The 18,240-nt window shown below is 43.0% G+C and overlaps 2 protein-coding genes across 2 annotated transcripts; both read left to right on the forward strand.

Moving 5' to 3' along the window:
• The first annotated feature begins 205 nt into the window (after positions 1–205).
• LOC129509055 (60S ribosomal protein L35a-like) lies at positions 206–606 on the forward strand. The gene has a single exon (XM_055324413.1). The coding sequence runs from the start codon at positions 250–252 to the stop codon at positions 580–582; it is 333 nt and encodes a 110-aa protein (XP_055180388.1). The 5' UTR covers positions 206–249; the 3' UTR covers positions 583–606.
• An 8,824-nt stretch (positions 607–9,430) lies between these two features.
• LOC129509150 (cytochrome c oxidase assembly protein COX20, mitochondrial) lies at positions 9,431–16,519 on the forward strand. The gene is made up of 4 exons (XM_055324600.1): positions 9,431–9,514; positions 15,291–15,405; positions 15,502–15,565; positions 16,265–16,519. The coding sequence occupies exons 1-4, from the start codon at positions 9,473–9,475 to the stop codon at positions 16,401–16,403; spliced, it is 360 nt and encodes a 119-aa protein (XP_055180575.1). The 5' UTR covers positions 9,431–9,472; the 3' UTR covers positions 16,404–16,519.
• Positions 16,520–18,240: the final 1,721 nt, after the last annotated feature.

An 18,240-nucleotide genomic window follows, 5' to 3' on the forward strand; every position in this document is an offset into this window, starting at 1 on the left:
GAGACTGGAGCAGGAATGAAAGGGAGCATCGGGGCCAGAAGTCTGCCTGCAGGAAGACTGCCTAGCAAGGAACACTTGCCCACCACCCACTGCAGAAAGTTTTCAGAAAACCTGTGACTGATTAAAACATTTCAGATAATTGGAAGGTGGACAGTGTGGCAAACTCCATATGAAATAGGAAAGTTGCGCTTTCAGCCATCTTGGAGCCTGTGGAGGCCTGCTGGGAACAGGACTCCTAAAGCGAGGACTATGTCTGGAGGACTTTGGTCCAAGGCCATTTTTGCCGGCTATAAACGGGGTCTCCGGAACCAGAGGGAGCACACAGTTCTACTTAAGATCGAAGGTGTTTATGCTCGAGATGAAACGGAGTTCTATCTCGGCAAGCGATGTGTTTATGTCTACAAAGCAAAGAACAACACAGTAACTCCTGGTGGCAAACCAAACAAAACCAGAGTAATCTGGGGAAAAGTAACTCGTGCTCATGGAAACAGCGGCATGGTTCGTGCCAAATTCCGAAGCAACCTTCCTGCGAAAGCCATTGGCCACGGAATCCGCGTGATGCTGTACCCCTCAAGGATTTAAACTTATGAAAAGTAAATAAATAAAGGTGTAGATTTGTTCTCTTGTAAAAATAAATAAATAATAAATAAATAAATAAATAAATAAATAAATAAATAAATAAAAGGAAAGTTACCAAAGAAGATTTTGCCTCATTTGATTTTATACTAACTATGCACGTATAGAGCAATCTGAAAGACTTAAATAGAAAAAGTAATTGAGTTCAGAGTACCTGGGTGGTTCAGTCAGTGAAGCGTCTGCCTGCACCTCAGGTCATGATCTCAGGGTCCTGGGATCCAGCCTTGAGTTGGGCTCCCTGCTCAGCAGGGAGTCTGCTTCTCCCTCTACCCTTCCCCTCTGCTCATACTCTCTCTCAAACTCTTTCATGCTCTCTCTCTCAAATAAATAAATAAATAAATAAAGTCTTAAAAAAAAAAAAAGAAAAGAAAAAGTAATGGAGTTCAAGACCATGAAGTTAAATTGAACTACTAGCGAGCTCTGATCCACAAAAACAACATATTAATGAAGATCCCTACTGTGAGAACAACTCCAACTTTGAGACTATGTACCTCGCAGTCTGTGCAATGTTGCTGTATCCATTCATTGCTGGAGACCAACACTGATTTGACGACTCCACAGTGAGGCTCAGCATTTCTCAATCCCAGTGTTAAACTGAAATCACATCCCACAGCTCAAGGCCACTGTCTTTCCAGTTGATTTACTGTTTCTTACCTTAAAAGGATAGTTGTAGATGGAAATCAGTTGTCGTTTTGGCAGAAAAATAAAAATATTTTATTCAGCCAGTTTATGGAATACATTAAGTATCCCCAGACCAGTTGAACCTCCCATGTTGCCCCAGTTACAAAAAGAGTGTACCAAATAGGAGAGTAGACCCACACAACAGAACATAATGAGGTAAGAAAAATTTGTCAAGGCTCAGGTCAACCTCTGAGCTCATTGACACAATCTATCTCTTCAGGAAGTTTTTGTAGATAATTTGATGAAAAACAAATGCCTTCTATTCACCTGTATTGCTTCTCATCTTTTTACAACAGGGCCCTTTTATTGAGCAAGAGTAGATGAGTGAATAGCCCATCCACAGGAGCTCACAGTCTAGATTAGAAGTGTTTGTTTGTTTTTAAGATTTTTTGTTTATTCATTCATGAGAGACACAGAGAGGCAGAGACAGAGACAGAGGGAGAAGCAGGCTGTCTGTGGGGAGCCTGATGCAGGACTCAATCCCAGGACCCTGGGATCAGACCTAAGCCAAAGGCAGATGCTCAACTACTGAGCCACCCAGGTACCCCTAGATTAGAAGTGTTTTAATTCATCCACCCGTAGTACACACTTATCTATTAAGAGACAGGAAAGAGAGAAAGACTTACGGGATTAATCATTAGCATCTTTAATATGCCTTAAATTTCATATGCTTAGTTTATTTCATAAGGAATTCAGCTTATTTGTTCCCATTTGAATGCCCATATCTCTGAAATTGTAATATATCCAGGAAGAAGGACAATGTAGGCCAGCTTATCCTATGGTCAGTTTGAGGTATGTATCTGTTTTCACATGCACACATACACCAAATGTAAATGCCTATTTGCTTAGGTGGGAAAAAATCATTGTAAAAGTTGAAAAGGAATTATGTTGAAGTGCTTGAATATTAATCTGTTAGTAGGTTATTAAGTATTTTTTCATCAGTGTTTAATAAGTTTATAGGAAAATATGGATGACTTCTGTGCCCTTTGAGGTAGGTAATCTCAAATTCACATGGCTGTATATCAGAAAAGAGGGCTTTTGGGATCCCTGGGTGGCGCAGCGGTTTAGCGCCTGCCTTTGGCCCAGGGTGTGATCCTGGAGACCCGGGATCAAATCCCACGTCGGGCTCCCGGTGCATGGAGCCTGCTTCTCCCTCTGCCTATGTCTCTGCCTCTCTCTCTCTCTCTCTGTGTGTGACTATCATAAATAAATTTTAAAAAAAGAAGAAAGAAAAAAGAAAAGAGGGTTTTCAAAATAAACTGGGGAGGAATGACTGAAATTTGTTTTTTAAAAGATTTCATTTATTTGACAGAGAGAGCGCACAAGCAGGGGAAGCAGCAGAGGGAGAGGGAGAAGCAGACTCTCCTCTGAACAGAGAGCCCAATGTGGGGCTGGATCCCAGGACCCTGGGATCATGACAGGAGTCAAAGGCAGATGCCCATACAACTAAGCCTCCCAGGCGCCCCAAGATTGAAATTTTTAAAAATGGGATGGGGGTTTACTGGGGGAGATAATCCTGGGAGGAGCGAGGCTGACATCTCCAGCCTGGGACAGTAGACATTCTTGATACACACTGTTGAGAATGACCACAGGAAGGTGTTCTAGCCTCACTTTGCAAATATGAAAGCTAAGGCTTTCACATTTGTTTTCATATTCAGTCCTAACATGTAGTGAGGAAAAGAATGGGTTGCAATATCACACTTAAATTCTGTGATCAGCTACATAGATGAAATAATGTGTGTATGTAGTATTAGGAAAGGGTCTTGAATAAAATTCCATGAATGTTTTTCCTACACTTAGGTGGCTCAGTTATGCATCTGCTTTCGACTCAGGTCATCATACCAGGGTCCTGAAATCAAGTCCCACATCAGGCTACCTGCTTCATGAGGAGCCCGCTTCTCCCTCTACCTCCCTCTCTCTCTGTCTCTCATGAATAAATAAAATCTTCAAAAAAAAAAAGGTATTTGAAGAAATGGTTGATTACAAGTCTGAGGCAGGGAACGTAAAAGTGTACTGAGCATAAAAAGAATGACTACAATTAATTGCAGTACATTAAATACATACCTACATAAAATCATATCAATGTATATCTATTAAAGGGGAAGAGTAAGCTCTTTACAGATCCAAGGCCTGCTAATAAACAGAGATGGATTGACAAAATAAGAAAACCACCATTTGACAACCTCCAATGTAATCATCAGTTCAAGGCAGGGAAATTTTTAAAAAGGCAAAACCATGAGGTAAACAGATTTTTGGGATATTTACATAGATTTTTAATTGCAAAAAGGGAAGTGTACCTGCAGTGTTCCTGCAGTCTCCATCTTAACCAAGGAACCAAAGTTAGCATCATTAACAGTGGGACCATCTGACATAGGAGCCTCCTGAGGTGATGTAGTTTGAAATACACAACATCATCTAGAAATATTCTTACCAAAAATGTTTAACTTGAATTTAATCAGGCTATTAGACTGTGCATGGCAGTAGGGATATAATGTGAGCCACATATGTAATATTAAATTTTCTAGTAGCCACATGAAGTCAAAACAAAACTCACAGGTACAATTTATTTAATATACTTAATTTAGCCCAAATAGCAAAAGTATTAGTATTTCTACCAGGTAGAAATATAAAAAATTAATATTTTACTTTCTTTTGTGAGTCTTCAAAATCTGGTGTGCCTTTTTACACTTAAAGCACATTTCAATTCAAATGCTAAATTTTCATTGGAAATACTTGATCTGTATTTAGATTTCACAAAATTTAACATTGAAAAAGTAGACTGCATACCTAAGTTTTTCCAAACACACTTAAAATTTTTCCAATAATGAAAGAGTGTGAGTTTTAAATATAAATTCAAATTATTTCAAGTGAAATTATTTTTTAAAAATTTTTATTTATGATAGTCACACACAGAGAGAGAGAGAGAGACAGAGACACAGGCAGAGGGAGAAGCAGGCTCCATGCACCGGGAGCCCGACGTGGGATTTGATCCCGGGGCTCCAGGATCGCGCCCTGGGCCAAAGGCAGGCGCTAAACCGCTGCGCCACCCAGGGATCCCTTTCAAGTGAAATTAAATTAAAATTCAGCTTCTCAGTTGTATTGCCCACACATATTTCAAGTATACAATAGCCACATCAAGTTAGCAGCCACCATACTGGATGGTGCAACCCTAGACTCCACTTCCAGTTTATAGAAAATAAAGAGGATAGTAAACAGACAAGTTAAATGATACCAAGAGATAATCCAGAATGTGGGACATTCTGCAAAACAATCTATTAGAGTTTCCAAAAATTCAATGTCATAAGAAAAAATAAGATGGAGAGACTATCCTAGACAAAGACAAAAGATATATAACAATCAAATGCAGTACTGGATGTTTGTTTGAAAACAAAAACAAGGGATCCCTGGGTGGCGCAGCGGTTTAGCGCCTGCCTTTGGCCCAGGGCGTGATCCTGGAGACCCGGGATCGAATCCCACATCGGGCTCCCGGTGCATGGAGCCTGCTTCTCCCTCTGCCTGTGTCTCTGCCTCTCTCTATCATAAATAATAAAAATTAAAAAATTTAAAAAAATTAAAAAAAAAGAAAACAAAAACAAAAGCATGGACAATTGGGGAAAACTTCTCCAAACAACCGGGGAACTTTAAGTATGTGCTACATTCTAGATAAATTATGGAATTATTGCTTATTTTGCTTGGGTGTGATAATGGTGTTATGATTATGTAGGAGATTGCTTTATTTGCAGGAAAGATAATGATTCTAGTGGGAGAATAATTCTAGAAATGCAACTTTATCCAAGTATCAAAACTGACAGGAGAAAAAAATATTTGGGGGCAGGATGATCCCCAAATGTTTATCTTCTAGGCAACCTTTTTCCAGGAAGTCACTAGAGGATATCGTCCTCCAAAATGAGTGAGTAAGCCGACAAAGAGGAAGATGAGGAATTGAGGAAGCAGGTGATCAAGCACAGGCAAGAAGTGATGAGAGTCTTCAGGATGATGGCTGGGAATCAGTCTGATAAAGGAAGCATTCTGAACTGGATCACAAAGAGTAAAGCTCCAGAAGAGGTGTCTTCAAAGAAAAAAAAAAAATCCTGACAGGAGGATTATATAATGTGTTTGACTACACTGTAGGAATTTTTTCACTCCGTAGGAAAATTCTGAGAGAAAAGGTAGTGATGGGTGCATTCAGTGATGTATTGGTAAGCCACTTCTCTGAAGAGAAAAAAGCCCTGATTTGCAGCATTTGTTGATTTCCGTGGCATAAATAATTCCATTACAGCTGATTTTAAGCTATCAACATGAAGTCACTGAAAAGTTGACAAGAGATGCCCACAATCAGCTCCTAAAAGCCATTACGAAAAAGAAATGAGCATATAATATTTGTCTCAAGAACCAAGTATTATATGATGAAATTCAGATTTCTTATGCAAAAAAGAGCCAGTCAGACCTAGCTCCAATAAAATTAAGCAAATAAACAAATAAAGCAATTATCAACTCCAAAAAAATAAAAAGTTTTACAAGAAAAGAAATGGAATCCTAGTACTCTACACGGCTCAGCTACAAACATTTACATTGTCATGACAATGTCCACACTGAATCCTGGTTTAACATGGTTAAAATGTGATGCACCCATGTTGAGAGGATGCAGGGAAGGGGGTAGAAAAGAGAGCTAAATTGTCTAAGAGAGAACTTCGAAAAGCGAGTTTTGCCAGCACAGCCCTGCCAAACCCCTAAAATGACATTCCCATTTCCCTCCCACCATCATGTTGCCAGCAAATGACTGTAGCTCTCTAGGATGGGATTAGTGATACAGATGCTCTCTCCCACAAGAGAAAATGAGAGCACAAACTCTGGGCAGTGAGCCAGAGGATTTATAGCTACCATGAGAGAAGGAACAGGTAGTTTTTTGGGTCTCACTCTATCCACTATGCTAAAGCACCACCTCATTCAGAGTACTACATCCACTGCCAAACAAACAGGGAGTCTTACAACAGACAGCATGGTTAAAAAAGCAAAGCACCATGGTGGGAATAAGATTGAACAGGTCAAGTATCATTCCTTGCTGTCACTGTTACCCTGAAGAGTCACTCCTTTACTTCTTGCCCTTGAGACCGCAATAACCGTCCTGGATGCTATTCTTTTCAAGACATGGCTCTTCAACTTTTTATCAAAAGCGAGTTTCTCCACATCTTCCTAGTACATTTCTTGTTTAAGTTAATTAGAGTCTGTTGCTTGCAGTGAAAATGCCCTTACCGTACAAAAAAAATGAATAAGCTTAATTGTATGCTATTAGTTTATATTTACATATACGTTTATAACATATCCATTATACTGTTATAATTAATATCCTTAATTTAGTGCTATTACAGGGAATGCACATTATTTTCAAATACCTATGGGATATACACAAAACGATCTCTTAGGGACACAGAAATCAGTAAATTACAAAAAGTAGAAATACATGTGCCACAGTGTAAAACAAAACCAAAGCACTAAAAATTAATCCCAAGATCATATCCACACTTACTTGGGAAAAAAAGCTGAAACTATTAAAATGTTGAGAAAAAAGGTAATAGGAACATTGCCGGTCAAAATCTATGACATAACATGGGATAAAACAATTCTCAGAGGAAATTTTGTAACTTTAAATACATTCATTAGAAACGAGGAAAGGTGGAATATAAGTGAACTAAGGAGTCAATTCAAAAGCTAGAAAAAGGATAACAAAACAAAAATTTCAAAAAACAAGATACCAGGTAAAAAGAAAAAATGTAAAATAAAAAATAAAATGAATAAAATAAACTTGGGTCAATAATGCTAAAAGTTGGCCTTTCAAGAAATAAGAGAAAGTTATTACTGAGAAAGGGAGCATATGAAGACAATTTTCAAAATGGCAGCATTTTTAAATTATGAGAGTCAAGAAGGCTTATAAGCAATACCCATGATCAAAGTCATTAAAAAATGGACAGGTTAGACTCCATTTTTTTAAGATTAAAAAGGAAGTGTCCATAAACGAAATCAAGAACCAAGTGAAGTAGAAACGACTGTTCGGAGTGAAAAGCCAAAACTGTAAAGAGCTGCTATAAACTAATAAAATCACACACACAACCAAAATTTTTAATGCACAGAACCGATATACAAACAAATTCTTGGGAAAAGAATGACCAGTCAACATTTGAAAGAACGCTCAGACTGGCTATCAGCAAGTTTAAAGCAGTCAGACCCCACTCTTCACCCATCCGATCAGCAGAAATTTCAACCCGTACAAGCGGTGTTAAAAAGGTTGGGGAAACAGGCACTCTCACACATAGTTCCTGGGAACGTAAATTGGTACCATTTCTGGAGGATAGTTTAGCAGTAGGGATTCAATGTTTTAAATATGCATAGCCCCTCAGATCAGGCCACTTCCAGAAATCCATCCAGGCCGGTCCAGAAAAATTTGAACACGTGCACCAAGATAGAAGTGTAAGGATGCTGCTGAAGCATTTGGGGGCGGGGCGGGGGGCGGGGCGGGGGGCGGGGGGGGTTAGTGGGGGGAAAAAAAGCAAACGGAAATTTCCGGTCAGTCAGTCAGAAGACGAGGTTTGAAGGACTGATGAGTGGTCTTTAAAATGAATGAGAAAAATCTAAAGGTACTTCCATGAAAAAATTTCCAAGAGCGTGAAATGGTTCAAGTAGTGACTGCAGACCTTGGCGCGGGATGTGTGCGTACCGCGTGCGGAGCCGGAGGACGCTGTGGAGACTTTGCTCCTAACCCCCGGCGTCGTTTCCGTCAAGGAGCAAAGGAGAGAGAAGATCGCTGTGGACACAGACACAGACACAGACACAACTGGTGAGTTCACCTTAGGAGAGGCGGGCGGGGCTGAGGGCGGAAAAGTTTGTTGTTGTTTTTTTTTACTTTTCACCCTCTCTCTGTAAAGTGAAGAAAAAAAGCCAACATGCATGAGTATTACGCAGTTTTTGTGAAAATGACGTCTTATTTTGTGAAAAAAAAAATGTTTGTGAAAAATTTTAATGCAAAGAAGTAACATAAAAATACTTCCCAAAAACAATAGGACTTTACAAGTTTGACAAAATAGTTTACGATTTTCAAAGTCGCAGTAAAAACAAAACAAAACAACAAACAACAAAACAGGATTTCTGGGTTTCCCCTGGTACTTTTCCACAGAACAACGGGATTCCTCCGTCCTCCATGGCACAAGACCTTCCAGACCGAGAGCTCGCGGCTGCGGGCCCGGGGTGGGTCGGGGGAGCGGCCCGCCGCGCCCCGGGGGCAGGACGCTGAAGCAGGGGGCGGGCGGCGGCCGCGGCGGGGCCCTCACCGGAGGGCGCCCGGACCGCACAGGCAGGGCCACCGCCCGGCCTCTTCCGCCCCGGAGCCTCGCTCGGCCCGGGCGCCCTGACGCACGTCCGCCCACGGGCGCGCCCGCCATTTTGTCCCCAGTCTCCTTCGGGCGAGCCGGGCGGCGCTCTTTGGGAGCCACTACGTCGTGCGACAGAGGGGGGCGGCGGGGCGGGCGCTTGGGGCTCCACGGCTGCCGGCGCGGGGAGGAGCCGCCGGGAGCACCCACAGCGCGTCCTGGGGCCGGAAGGACAAAGGACGTGCAGGGGACGCGGGCTGCGAGCGAGCACAGGCCGGCTTCCGGGATGGCGGGCCGGGGCTGAGGGCGGGCTGGGCCGCCGACCCGGCCGCGGGGCACGCGCGCAAGACAAAGCGGCGGCGGCGCGCCCGCTGCCCCGGCCCCGCCCCGCGCGCGCACCCGACGCTCAGGCACGCAGGCGCGCGCCCGCGGTCGACGGTTAGAAATGGCGGCCGGGGCAGGAGGAGGGGGCTGGGGCGGGAAGCGGCGCGGGCTCGAGGCGCCAGGGCGGACCCGCCGAGGATCCTGGTGCAGGGGCGTCTCTCGAGCCGCCCTCCTCTCTCGGCCCCAACCCCCTTGGGCTGCGGAGAGCCCCCTGGGGGGAAGGCGTCACCAGTTGGTTTAAACAAAGGAGACGGCCCCCCAGCTCAGGCGACGGCTCGGCACGGCCACTGCGGAGACGCAGAAAGCTTCCCTAAAATGGCGGCGGGCGCGCGGGGGCGGGGCTGGCGCGGCTGGCGGGGCTTCCGCTCGCGGCGCGGACGGGGCGGGGCCGCAGGCGCCCACCGGAAGCCATGGCCGCCACGCCGGAGCCCGGCGAGCCCACCAAGGGGAAGGTAAAGAAAGGGGCGGCGGGGCGCGTCTCCCGGGCCCCCAGGGCCGGTCGCGGTCAGCACTCCGCGGGGGCCCCGCGACTGCTGCGAGCCCTGGAAGCGGGGCTGTGCCCCGGGGGACGCGGGCCCGGGCGGGGGGCGGCGGGAGGGCTCGGCGTCTCCCTTCCGCGTGCGCTACCCTGTGAACCGCCCGGTTTCGCCTCCGCGTGCGGCGAGGATGCCTTGGCCGGGCCGACCCCGCCAGCGTGCGACCCTCGTCCTGTCCCTCGGGCCCCCCTCCCCGCCGCATCTCCAGCAGGTCTCGTTTCCGTCCGCCTCGAGCTCCTGCAGGGACCCCGTGCACGTCCTCGGTGCTTGACCGACAGCAGATGTTCAGAAAACAGAAGAAAACCATTTTTCAGTAGTAAGCTCAGAGAGAGGTTACCACTGGCTCGGTGATGAGACACCCCCCACCCCACCCCCGCTGCCCGAAGGCTCCTCGTCCCCAGATTTAGGATGTGCCCTCTTCGGCTCGGAAAGGTTTCTACTCCCAAGTTTCTGCTTTTCTGGAACTTTCCCATGTAGCTTTGGCCAAGATCAAATGGTTAATATGAGTAGATGATAGATAAGCGATTTCCAGATTTAATATCAAAACACGTTTTGTCAGTTTCGACATGTTTGGTCCCTTTTGTTTTTAATGCCTCACCTACTATTTGGAAGATGCTTACTGTAACCAAGTTTACCCAAAAGGCACCCCAACTACATAAATACTGGGACCCCTCTCGTCTCTGAATGTCCCCTTTCATAGGAGATAACTGCCAACATTTAAGGCTCATTAAGTATGAGTTAGCCCTTTAAAAAATTGAATGAAAGGATAATACTGACCTGTTTAATTGGTCCATCATTAGTAAAACAAAATACTATAGTTGGTGAAGTGCATAGGTACAAGCCCTAAACCTGAGCGCCATCAGATTTGTGTGGCAGGGGCTTAAAAAAAGTCTGATAAACATTGTTCACGAATTACTAGTATCAAAGCTCACCAAGGAGATTAAAAAATTTAGATAACAAGCTTTGAATTAGGAGCCCAGGGTAACATGAAAAAAGGAAGCGTGCAGTTTTTTAAAGAATCTTTCAGTGGTCATTGCAGTGCAATCCAGGGATTATTAGCATCAGCAAAACCTAAGGTAAAAACGGAAGTTACCAAACTGATAGAACCCTTAAATACTCTGCTCCCATTCTTTGTACTCCAGGAAACTTGAAAATATGGAATTTAGTAGGTGCCTACTAGGAAAGAGAGTGCTACAGGTTGATTCAATAGAGGACCAACTGAGTACGAGGCCTTAAACTAAGAGCTTAGGACACAGCCTTGATCAAAACAGGCAAAATATTCCTTGTGGAACTCACATTCTACTGCAGGAATCAAACAAAAAGGAAATCAGAATTTCATTTACTGAAACAACCATGCAGAGATCCAAGAGAAAAGCAGTGTGTGTGTGCTGCAGAGAACAATGATCTAATCATCTGAGTGAAATCAAGAGCTTTAAGATCCTGTGAGAGATGATGGTAGCCTGGGAGTAACAGCAGTGGAGGTGAGAAGCCTTTTAAGTTCAGGATGATTTGGCTCATGTACATCCTGGACTTGCTGATGCAGTGGATACGGGTTTGATGAAGGAATCAAGGTTTTTGGTCTGCAGATTGGTTCAGTAGTGATGCCTAAAAAATAATTCTGAAATACTAAACTCAGGATGCTTTTGCATACAAAAGGTGTTGATGAATTAGGAGACAAAAACTTGGGAGAGGTTAGGTGTGATTTGCAAATTTGGGAGTCTGTCATCCTGGGAATGGCATTTAATTGAAAGCCCTACATTTCAGAGTGGGCAGGGGCAGTTCTTCAACCTGAGAGGTCATCAGAGGGGGGAACGGCAACAAAACTGCCAGAAAATAGTGGAAAACCAGGCGGCCTTGACCAACCCTTTGAGCCAAGGAAAGAAAATGTTTCAGAAACAAATGATGTTTGCCACATGTGCTGATGGAGAGTGGTAGATTTTACAGTCTGTCTCAACCAAGCTGCACCGGTGGAGTGTAGGGATAAATGCCTTTTTGAAGGAATTAAAGGGAGGAGAGGCTTGCAACACATAGATTACTTTAGTTTTGCAGTGAAAGGGAGCAGAAAAATGGGATAACTTAGGAGGCTGGGGGGGGGTTGTCAAGAGAGATGGGGTTGTTTAGACTACAGAGAGAAGAATGGTGCAAATGAGGAAGGGGTAACTAGAAGCAAACTCCTTCAGTGGTGAAGAGCGGAATTAACTGCAGTTAGGACTGGGTTTAAATAGGAAGGGGCCGGTTCCCCTTAGGCAGCGAGAGGAAAGGAAAGGGCACTGGTGCAGGGACGTTTGGCAGTGGGAGGGGAGGTGGCTCTAACTCAATGTTTCTTTAAACTGGCAGCCCAGCTTAGAAATCTCTTCTGACCATCCCTTAGTTCCATCAAGGTGAGCTGGAAAAGCTGCTTTTCTAAATCTAAGCTTAAAAATTTCATGGGGCATCTGACTGGTTGAGTTGGCAGAGCCAGGATACTTGGCCTTGGGGTCATGAATTTGAGCCCCATGTTGGGTGTAGCTTATTACGTTGAGGGAAAAAAAATCTTAAAATTTTTAAGACTTCTACGAAGTCTAAAATGTTCTTATTTTAAGGGCTTAAGTTTTTGAAAGCAAAAGTTAAACCTTAAAGTTGCAGACTCCGTAGGGAATAAAAATGTGAAAAGCCTGTACGTCCTAAGTAGAACTACTTCGAAGGGACTTAACCAAGGCTGAAAATTCTCCATTAATAGCAGTAGGGAGGCCTAGTGTGCTCTTAAAATCAGTCTGTGTGTTCCTACCCAGTTTGGATACAAATTGCAGATACACGGTTATGTACTTAGTCCTGTTACCTCCCAGATGTGACCTCTGGGAAAAGTCTCCTTCCCAAGCTTCGGTTTTCTCATTTATGAACCAAAGGGTTAAATGACAGTGGAAAGGACAGGCTTTGGGGGTCTGGCCAACTTCCCCTTCCTGCCTGCCAGCTCAAAACAGCCAGGCTCAGGAGAGGGGGTGAGAGGTGAACAGGGATGTAAGGGGCCTGGCACGAACAGCCCAGCACCAGCTCTACATTATGACATCGGTTAATGAGGCCAGCGTTGGTATCTTAATCTCACCACTACCGACACGAGACTAGTTTTTATTGGGTGTGGTGCCGATAAATTTACTGGAGAATGTTTGGCAGCAACATCCTTGGCCTGTATCCACATGTTGGGTTTTAAAAGGTTCCATTTTGAAAAACATGTAACTTCTGTTAAGGCGTCTTTTTAAACAAGCTGATTATTTTTTCTAAGATTTGAGATAGGAGGGGGAGTGGCAGAGGGAGAGGCTGCTAAGCAGACTTGCTGCAGGGTCCTGACCCGAGACCCTTAACCGAATGTGCCAATGAAGGCGCCCCAAAAGAAACTGATGATTTTAAAAGATTTTTGAGAGCCCTGGGAGGGGAATGGCAAGCAGACTCCACACTAAGCAGAGCCGCATGGCTCAATCACACAACCTCGAGATCATGACCCCCAACCAAAAATAGAGGCTTGGCTGACTGAGCCATTCCCCAAAACACTTAATCTGTTTCTAAACAGTATCTAAAAGCGGTTTCCCCTCGGGTGGATTCTTTGGAGGGGGAGGAGGTTGGAGGTCAGAGGAAGCCTTCACATTTCCTGAACTTCGATCCCATGGCTGATCGCAGACCGGAGTCGATCTGAGGGGGCAAACTTGAAAACCTCTAGTCTCCTAGTTGACTTAAGCAGCGCTGTATTTCAGTATTTGGCAACTGTGATACTTCTTGAAGCATTTTGTCCAAGTGCCCCAGTAAGATATTGCTTGCAGATTCAGGTGTATCCTCAAGTAACTGAAGAGGACTCTATGGAAGGAGACCCACATGGTGCGGGGTGTGTGGCAGCCAACCTACTTAGAACCCTCTGCCCAAACGAAAGCCACCAGGACTTCCTATCCTGGGGTTCATGAGGTGTCAGGCTCACTTGCATCTTAAGGCCTAAAGTGGGCACTAATCACTACCTCTGGTCCTCCCCTAGGAAGACAGGGTGGTAAGGTGGGGCATTTAGCCCTCAGCTGAAATGTCAAGTCTTTTTTTTAAATTTTTAATTATTTATTTATGATAGTCATACAGAGAGAGAGAGAGGCAGAGACACAGGCAGAGGAAGAAGCAGGCTCCATGCACAGGGAGCCCGACGTGGGATTTGATCCCGGGTCTCCAGGATCGCGCCCTGGGCCAAAGGCAGGCGCCAAACCGCTGTGCCACCCAGGGATCCCATGAAATGTCAAGTCTTAACAGAATGCCAGATGGCCTGTGGAGTGGCTCACCCTCCCACCCACCAGGACTGTGTTTCCACAACATTTCTTGCCTTTTTCTGAATGAAATGAAAAGCCTAGAAGCAGAATTAAATCCCCCAATCTCTAAGAAAGTCTACAACTATAATAATGAGCACCTGGTATGTCTGGGGGTGGGGGAAGGACAAGGACAAAGTTTTTTTAAAAAAGGAATAATCAGGAAAATAGTTTTTGCTTTATTACAAACCAAATCACACTCTTTTCTGGCAGCAGTTTGAGCCAAAGAAGCAAACAGGAAAAAATATAATCAAGAACACCATAATTCAGCCTGTAATCTTGACTTGGTGTTTTATGGTCCTTTCTTCATCTCTTCCAGTCTTTTTCCCCTTCACACTACCTTTTAGGTGTTTGGCTTAAAGTCCTGCTTCATACAAACCTTTAAATGGACAAGTTGGTTTTTTTTAAAAGCTACACTGCTGACAACTTGCTTTTAAGCAAGTTCTAGGAAACCGTCTCATTAAGTTTTCTAAAAAAAAATCCTTAATAGTAATGCCAGTGAAACAAGTTACGACTTTAAAAACCTGTGTCCTGCCCTTCCAAACCCCTAAAACAGTTCCATTTGACATTTACGTTAAGACATGAAGCTTAAGCTGGCAGTATCTTTTTAATCAGGATCAAGACCATGTCCATAAATCCAATGAAGACTGCAGAGTGTAAAATTCATTGATTTTAGCACTTGAAGGAATTTCAATTATCACCTAACCAATGCCTTTATTACAGATGGAGGGCCACAGAGATTAAAAAATACATATATACTACAGGTGATAGCAGTAAGTGGCAGAGCCAAGACAAAACCCTATGAATTTTCAGCTTTTCCCATCACACCTACTGTCCCCTAAGTGTGGTCATTATGTCCTTTCAACAAAGAAATACAGTCAAGTGCAGCAATTTCTTATCACAGGCAAGGAAACAGGAGATATATTGCACACATCTTTAATACAAATAAAATCTGTAGTCCTTTTTCAATTTGGAACATAGTTATAAAGCAAACATGGTTAGAATAATTTTACTTTTTCCCATTTTATGCTTCCCAAATTAGCTTTTTAATCTGGTTTCCAGATCATCTCATACAAACGCCTAAAGAGCTTGTAAAAGTAACGGGATGTTATTTCCAAACCAGTTAGTAAACTATGGCACTAATACCATAATTTAATTGGTTTAGGTGTAAGCTGTTCTGCTTGTTAAAGAGTTTTCTGGTCAGTGTCAAGGTTTCCCATTTAAAGATTCAGATTGCAGGCCAAAGCTGATGACCAAAGATGGTAAACAAGATTCACAGCTGTCACAGAGCACATACTCTTGGCTTAATTTTGCCCAAACCAAACTACCCTGAAATAATATATTTCCTTGTTCAATCCAGGTTCTTTTCTATTTTATCCTAGCCCTTTAAGCTCCTAGGAATTTTAGATGTTGAAAACATTCCCTGTGCACGGGATTCGGTATTGTATGGTTCGTTAGGATCGGTTGTGGCTGGCCTTGGACATTTTTTGCTAACTAGTGAGTATCTTTTTCTTTTATGTATGGCAAACATTTTCTAAATGGACTGATAATGGCAGTGTGTAACTTAATTACAGTGATTGTGCTTTTTGACAGGTAGGATTAGAAGATCATGTGACGTTGGAGTAGGAGGATTTATCTTGGTGACTTTAGGATGCTGGTATGTGTACTAAGTAATTCAAGAAGATCCAGGATCAGGATAGATTTAGCTATTTCGAGCACATGCTCTTCTTTCCAGAAGACTCCCACCACCCCCCTCAGTGGGGAAGGTTTTTTTGTTTTTTGTTTTTAGTTTTTAATTTTTAATGGAATACTGCTAGGGTGCCTTTAAGTTTATCTACGGAGACACGTTGTATGCCGTTTGTCAAATGACCAGATAAATGTTTGATATTCATTTAGGAAGGCCTCAACCTTTTTTTCTGCTTAACATTAGCTTGAAGCTCATTTCTTGCTCATGGCACATTCGAAAATGCTACTTTAAGAATGTGTTCACAACTGCTAACAAAACACATTGCATGAATTTCATGTTTTGAGCCCGACCCCCGCCCCCAAAAGCCAGGCCCAAAGAGTACAGTCTATGTAAGGTTCCATTTGGTGAGGTTCTATAAGTAAAACTAAGCTTAAACATGATAAAAAGCCTCATTTATGTAAAACCTACCTTAATAATGTGTTTATAGGTATTATTTGACACTGAACCACCCCAAATAGCACTCCAAATTAAAATGGTTGTATTTTCCAGTTGTATTTTCCATCTTAGAAGGGAAGATCTACGCAAACATCTTAAATTTTATTACTATAAATTTCAAACTTGTTTCTAGAAGAACTTTTATTAAAAATGACTCATTCATGTTCTTTTAAGGTTCCACTGTAGGTATAATTATGCAAAGCTAAGAATCCAGGAAAGAATTGCCAGAGATGGAATTAAAAATAAGATTTTGTACGAAAGTACCCACCTTGATCCTGAAAGAAAACCAACCACTGACAAGAACAGCAGTTGAGAAGTCTCAAGCATCGGAATACAACTCTGGAGTCAGAATAAAGTAGAGGGCAACTCTATTAAGCCTCGTATGTACCATTACTTTCAATCAAGTAAATAAAGGATGTGTTGGTTGTAGTCTCCCTTTTTTGGACACTTGAATGCATACCCACAAACTTAACTCTGGCCCTTTACTGCTGGTAGAGCACACAGTGGACTTGCCAAATTTAGCAACCTAACATGGGAGAAAAGAGTGGGAATAATGGCATTTCAAGAAACACCATCCCGGTTGGATTTTCAGAGTCCCTAAAAACAAAAATCACAACTGTATTACCGTACCCTTTTAAAGGTGAGGGAATGCTTCCTGGTTTCTAAAGACTTTTTCTAAAGACTAAGGATTTTTTGACTTTGCAAACCATTTTTGAAAATGTATGCACTAAAAAAAAAAAGAAAAGAAAATGTATGCACTGTTTGCCGCTGTTCTTCCATTTCTTACAATAGGTAGGTCATCTCCCCAAAAGTAAAGATGGTTTTTAAATGCTGTCAATTTATAGAAGTATACAGTGTTTTAATTTTTTAGATGGAATTTATAACTACACATGGCACACATAAAAATATTTCCAGACTTTGATGCAAAGGGGGGAAAAAACCCACAACATCACACACATATTATCACATTAATAAAAGTAAGTCATTTATATAATTCAACCCACTGCCATCATAAAAGGCAAAAAAAAAAAAAAGGCACCCAAGTCCATAGCATTCATTCAGGGGGAAAAAAACACAAAACTCTCCCTTTCCAAAGCAATGAAATACTTTTGTTTTAATGTCAACATTACTTTAAGAAAATCGTTTAAATACAAAAAAAATCACAAACTACAGGTGTTCCTAGTTAAGGAGTATTGGGGGGGGTGTGCTCAGTTCTGTTCACATGAGGGAGCATTTTTTTCCCTCCTATGCCCACCTTTCCTGTGGCCATCCTTTTGAGGGGCAGAACACACAGGCTCTGTGATTTACCAAATGCCATTGTCAAGCACATGCCCTGAGGTGTTTTTATTATTGATGCTAATCATCTTGGACACTAATTAGGAAAGGTTGTTAGAAAGGAAGTCAGTTCCCAAGAACATCTGTCCACTCTATTGATACAAATCAGAATTGAATCCAGTTTGTTACTCTGACTAGTCACTTATTTTAAGGGGCAACACCGTATCTGCATGAGTAGGGGGCAGTCAGAGGACTCATCCAACCTGACCTCTGACCAGCTGTTTGTGCAGGCCACTTATGTAGTCCGTTTCCGTGTACAAATGGATGCAAAGTATAAAATTGGGCGATTAGATTAACTGAATTCCCGCCTAGCTCTCCCGTACTATGATTACATCTTACCCTGAGTAAGAGAAACCTCTCTTGGCTGGCAAAAATTTCCAAGGCCTTCACCAATAACAAGGTTAGTTCATTTTCACAGCAGAATGCATAAATTGGAGACCTGGATAAAAACAAAGTGGTGACATACTTACTTGGATAACTTAAAATACCATTTAGCAAGTTTACATGGTTATTAGTACTTCGTATTTCTTCCCCGATTAAGATTACAAAATGCGCTAACAGATTACTGGGCTACATGTAACATGCTCCTCCCAAGTCCTTGGGCCATTGCTAGTGAACTCCAAACAGATCTTAACACTTGTACTTCTGGTCTCCAGCCCAATCTTTTTACATTCTGCCTCCCAGGTTCAAGTTCCAACTGTGTGAACCCTGTCCAATGTCCTCTCCAGCACACCTCCAGCCCCCATGACCCTAACTCACACCTCTGCTCAAACTTTTCCATTCCACTTAGAATGCCTTCCTCCTGAGGCTTCTCC

The sequence above is a fragment of the Nyctereutes procyonoides genome, unplaced genomic scaffold, assembly GCF_905146905.1.
Source record: "Nyctereutes procyonoides isolate TBG_1078 unplaced genomic scaffold, NYPRO_anot_genome, whole genome shotgun sequence".
Taxonomy (NCBI): domain Eukaryota; kingdom Metazoa; phylum Chordata; class Mammalia; order Carnivora; family Canidae; genus Nyctereutes; species Nyctereutes procyonoides.

What these genes read in the sequence shown, in the direction of transcription:
- LOC129509055 (XM_055324413.1), top strand. Translation starts at nt 250, where the DNA reads ATGTCTGGAGGACTTTGGTCCAAGGCCATTTTTGCCGGCTATAAACGG.
- LOC129509150 (XM_055324600.1), top strand. Translation starts at nt 9,473, where the DNA reads ATGGCCGCCACGCCGGAGCCCGGCGAGCCCACCAAGGGGAAG. An exon ending in TGGACATTTTTTGCTAACTA is followed by an intron (nt 15,406 to 15,501) that starts GTGAGTATCTTT and finishes GCTTTTTGACAG; the next exon opens with GTAGGATTAGAAGATCATGT. An exon ending in TTGGTGACTTTAGGATGCTG is followed by an intron (nt 15,566 to 16,264) that starts GTATGTGTACTA and finishes TGTTCTTTTAAG; the next exon opens with GTTCCACTGTAGGTATAATT.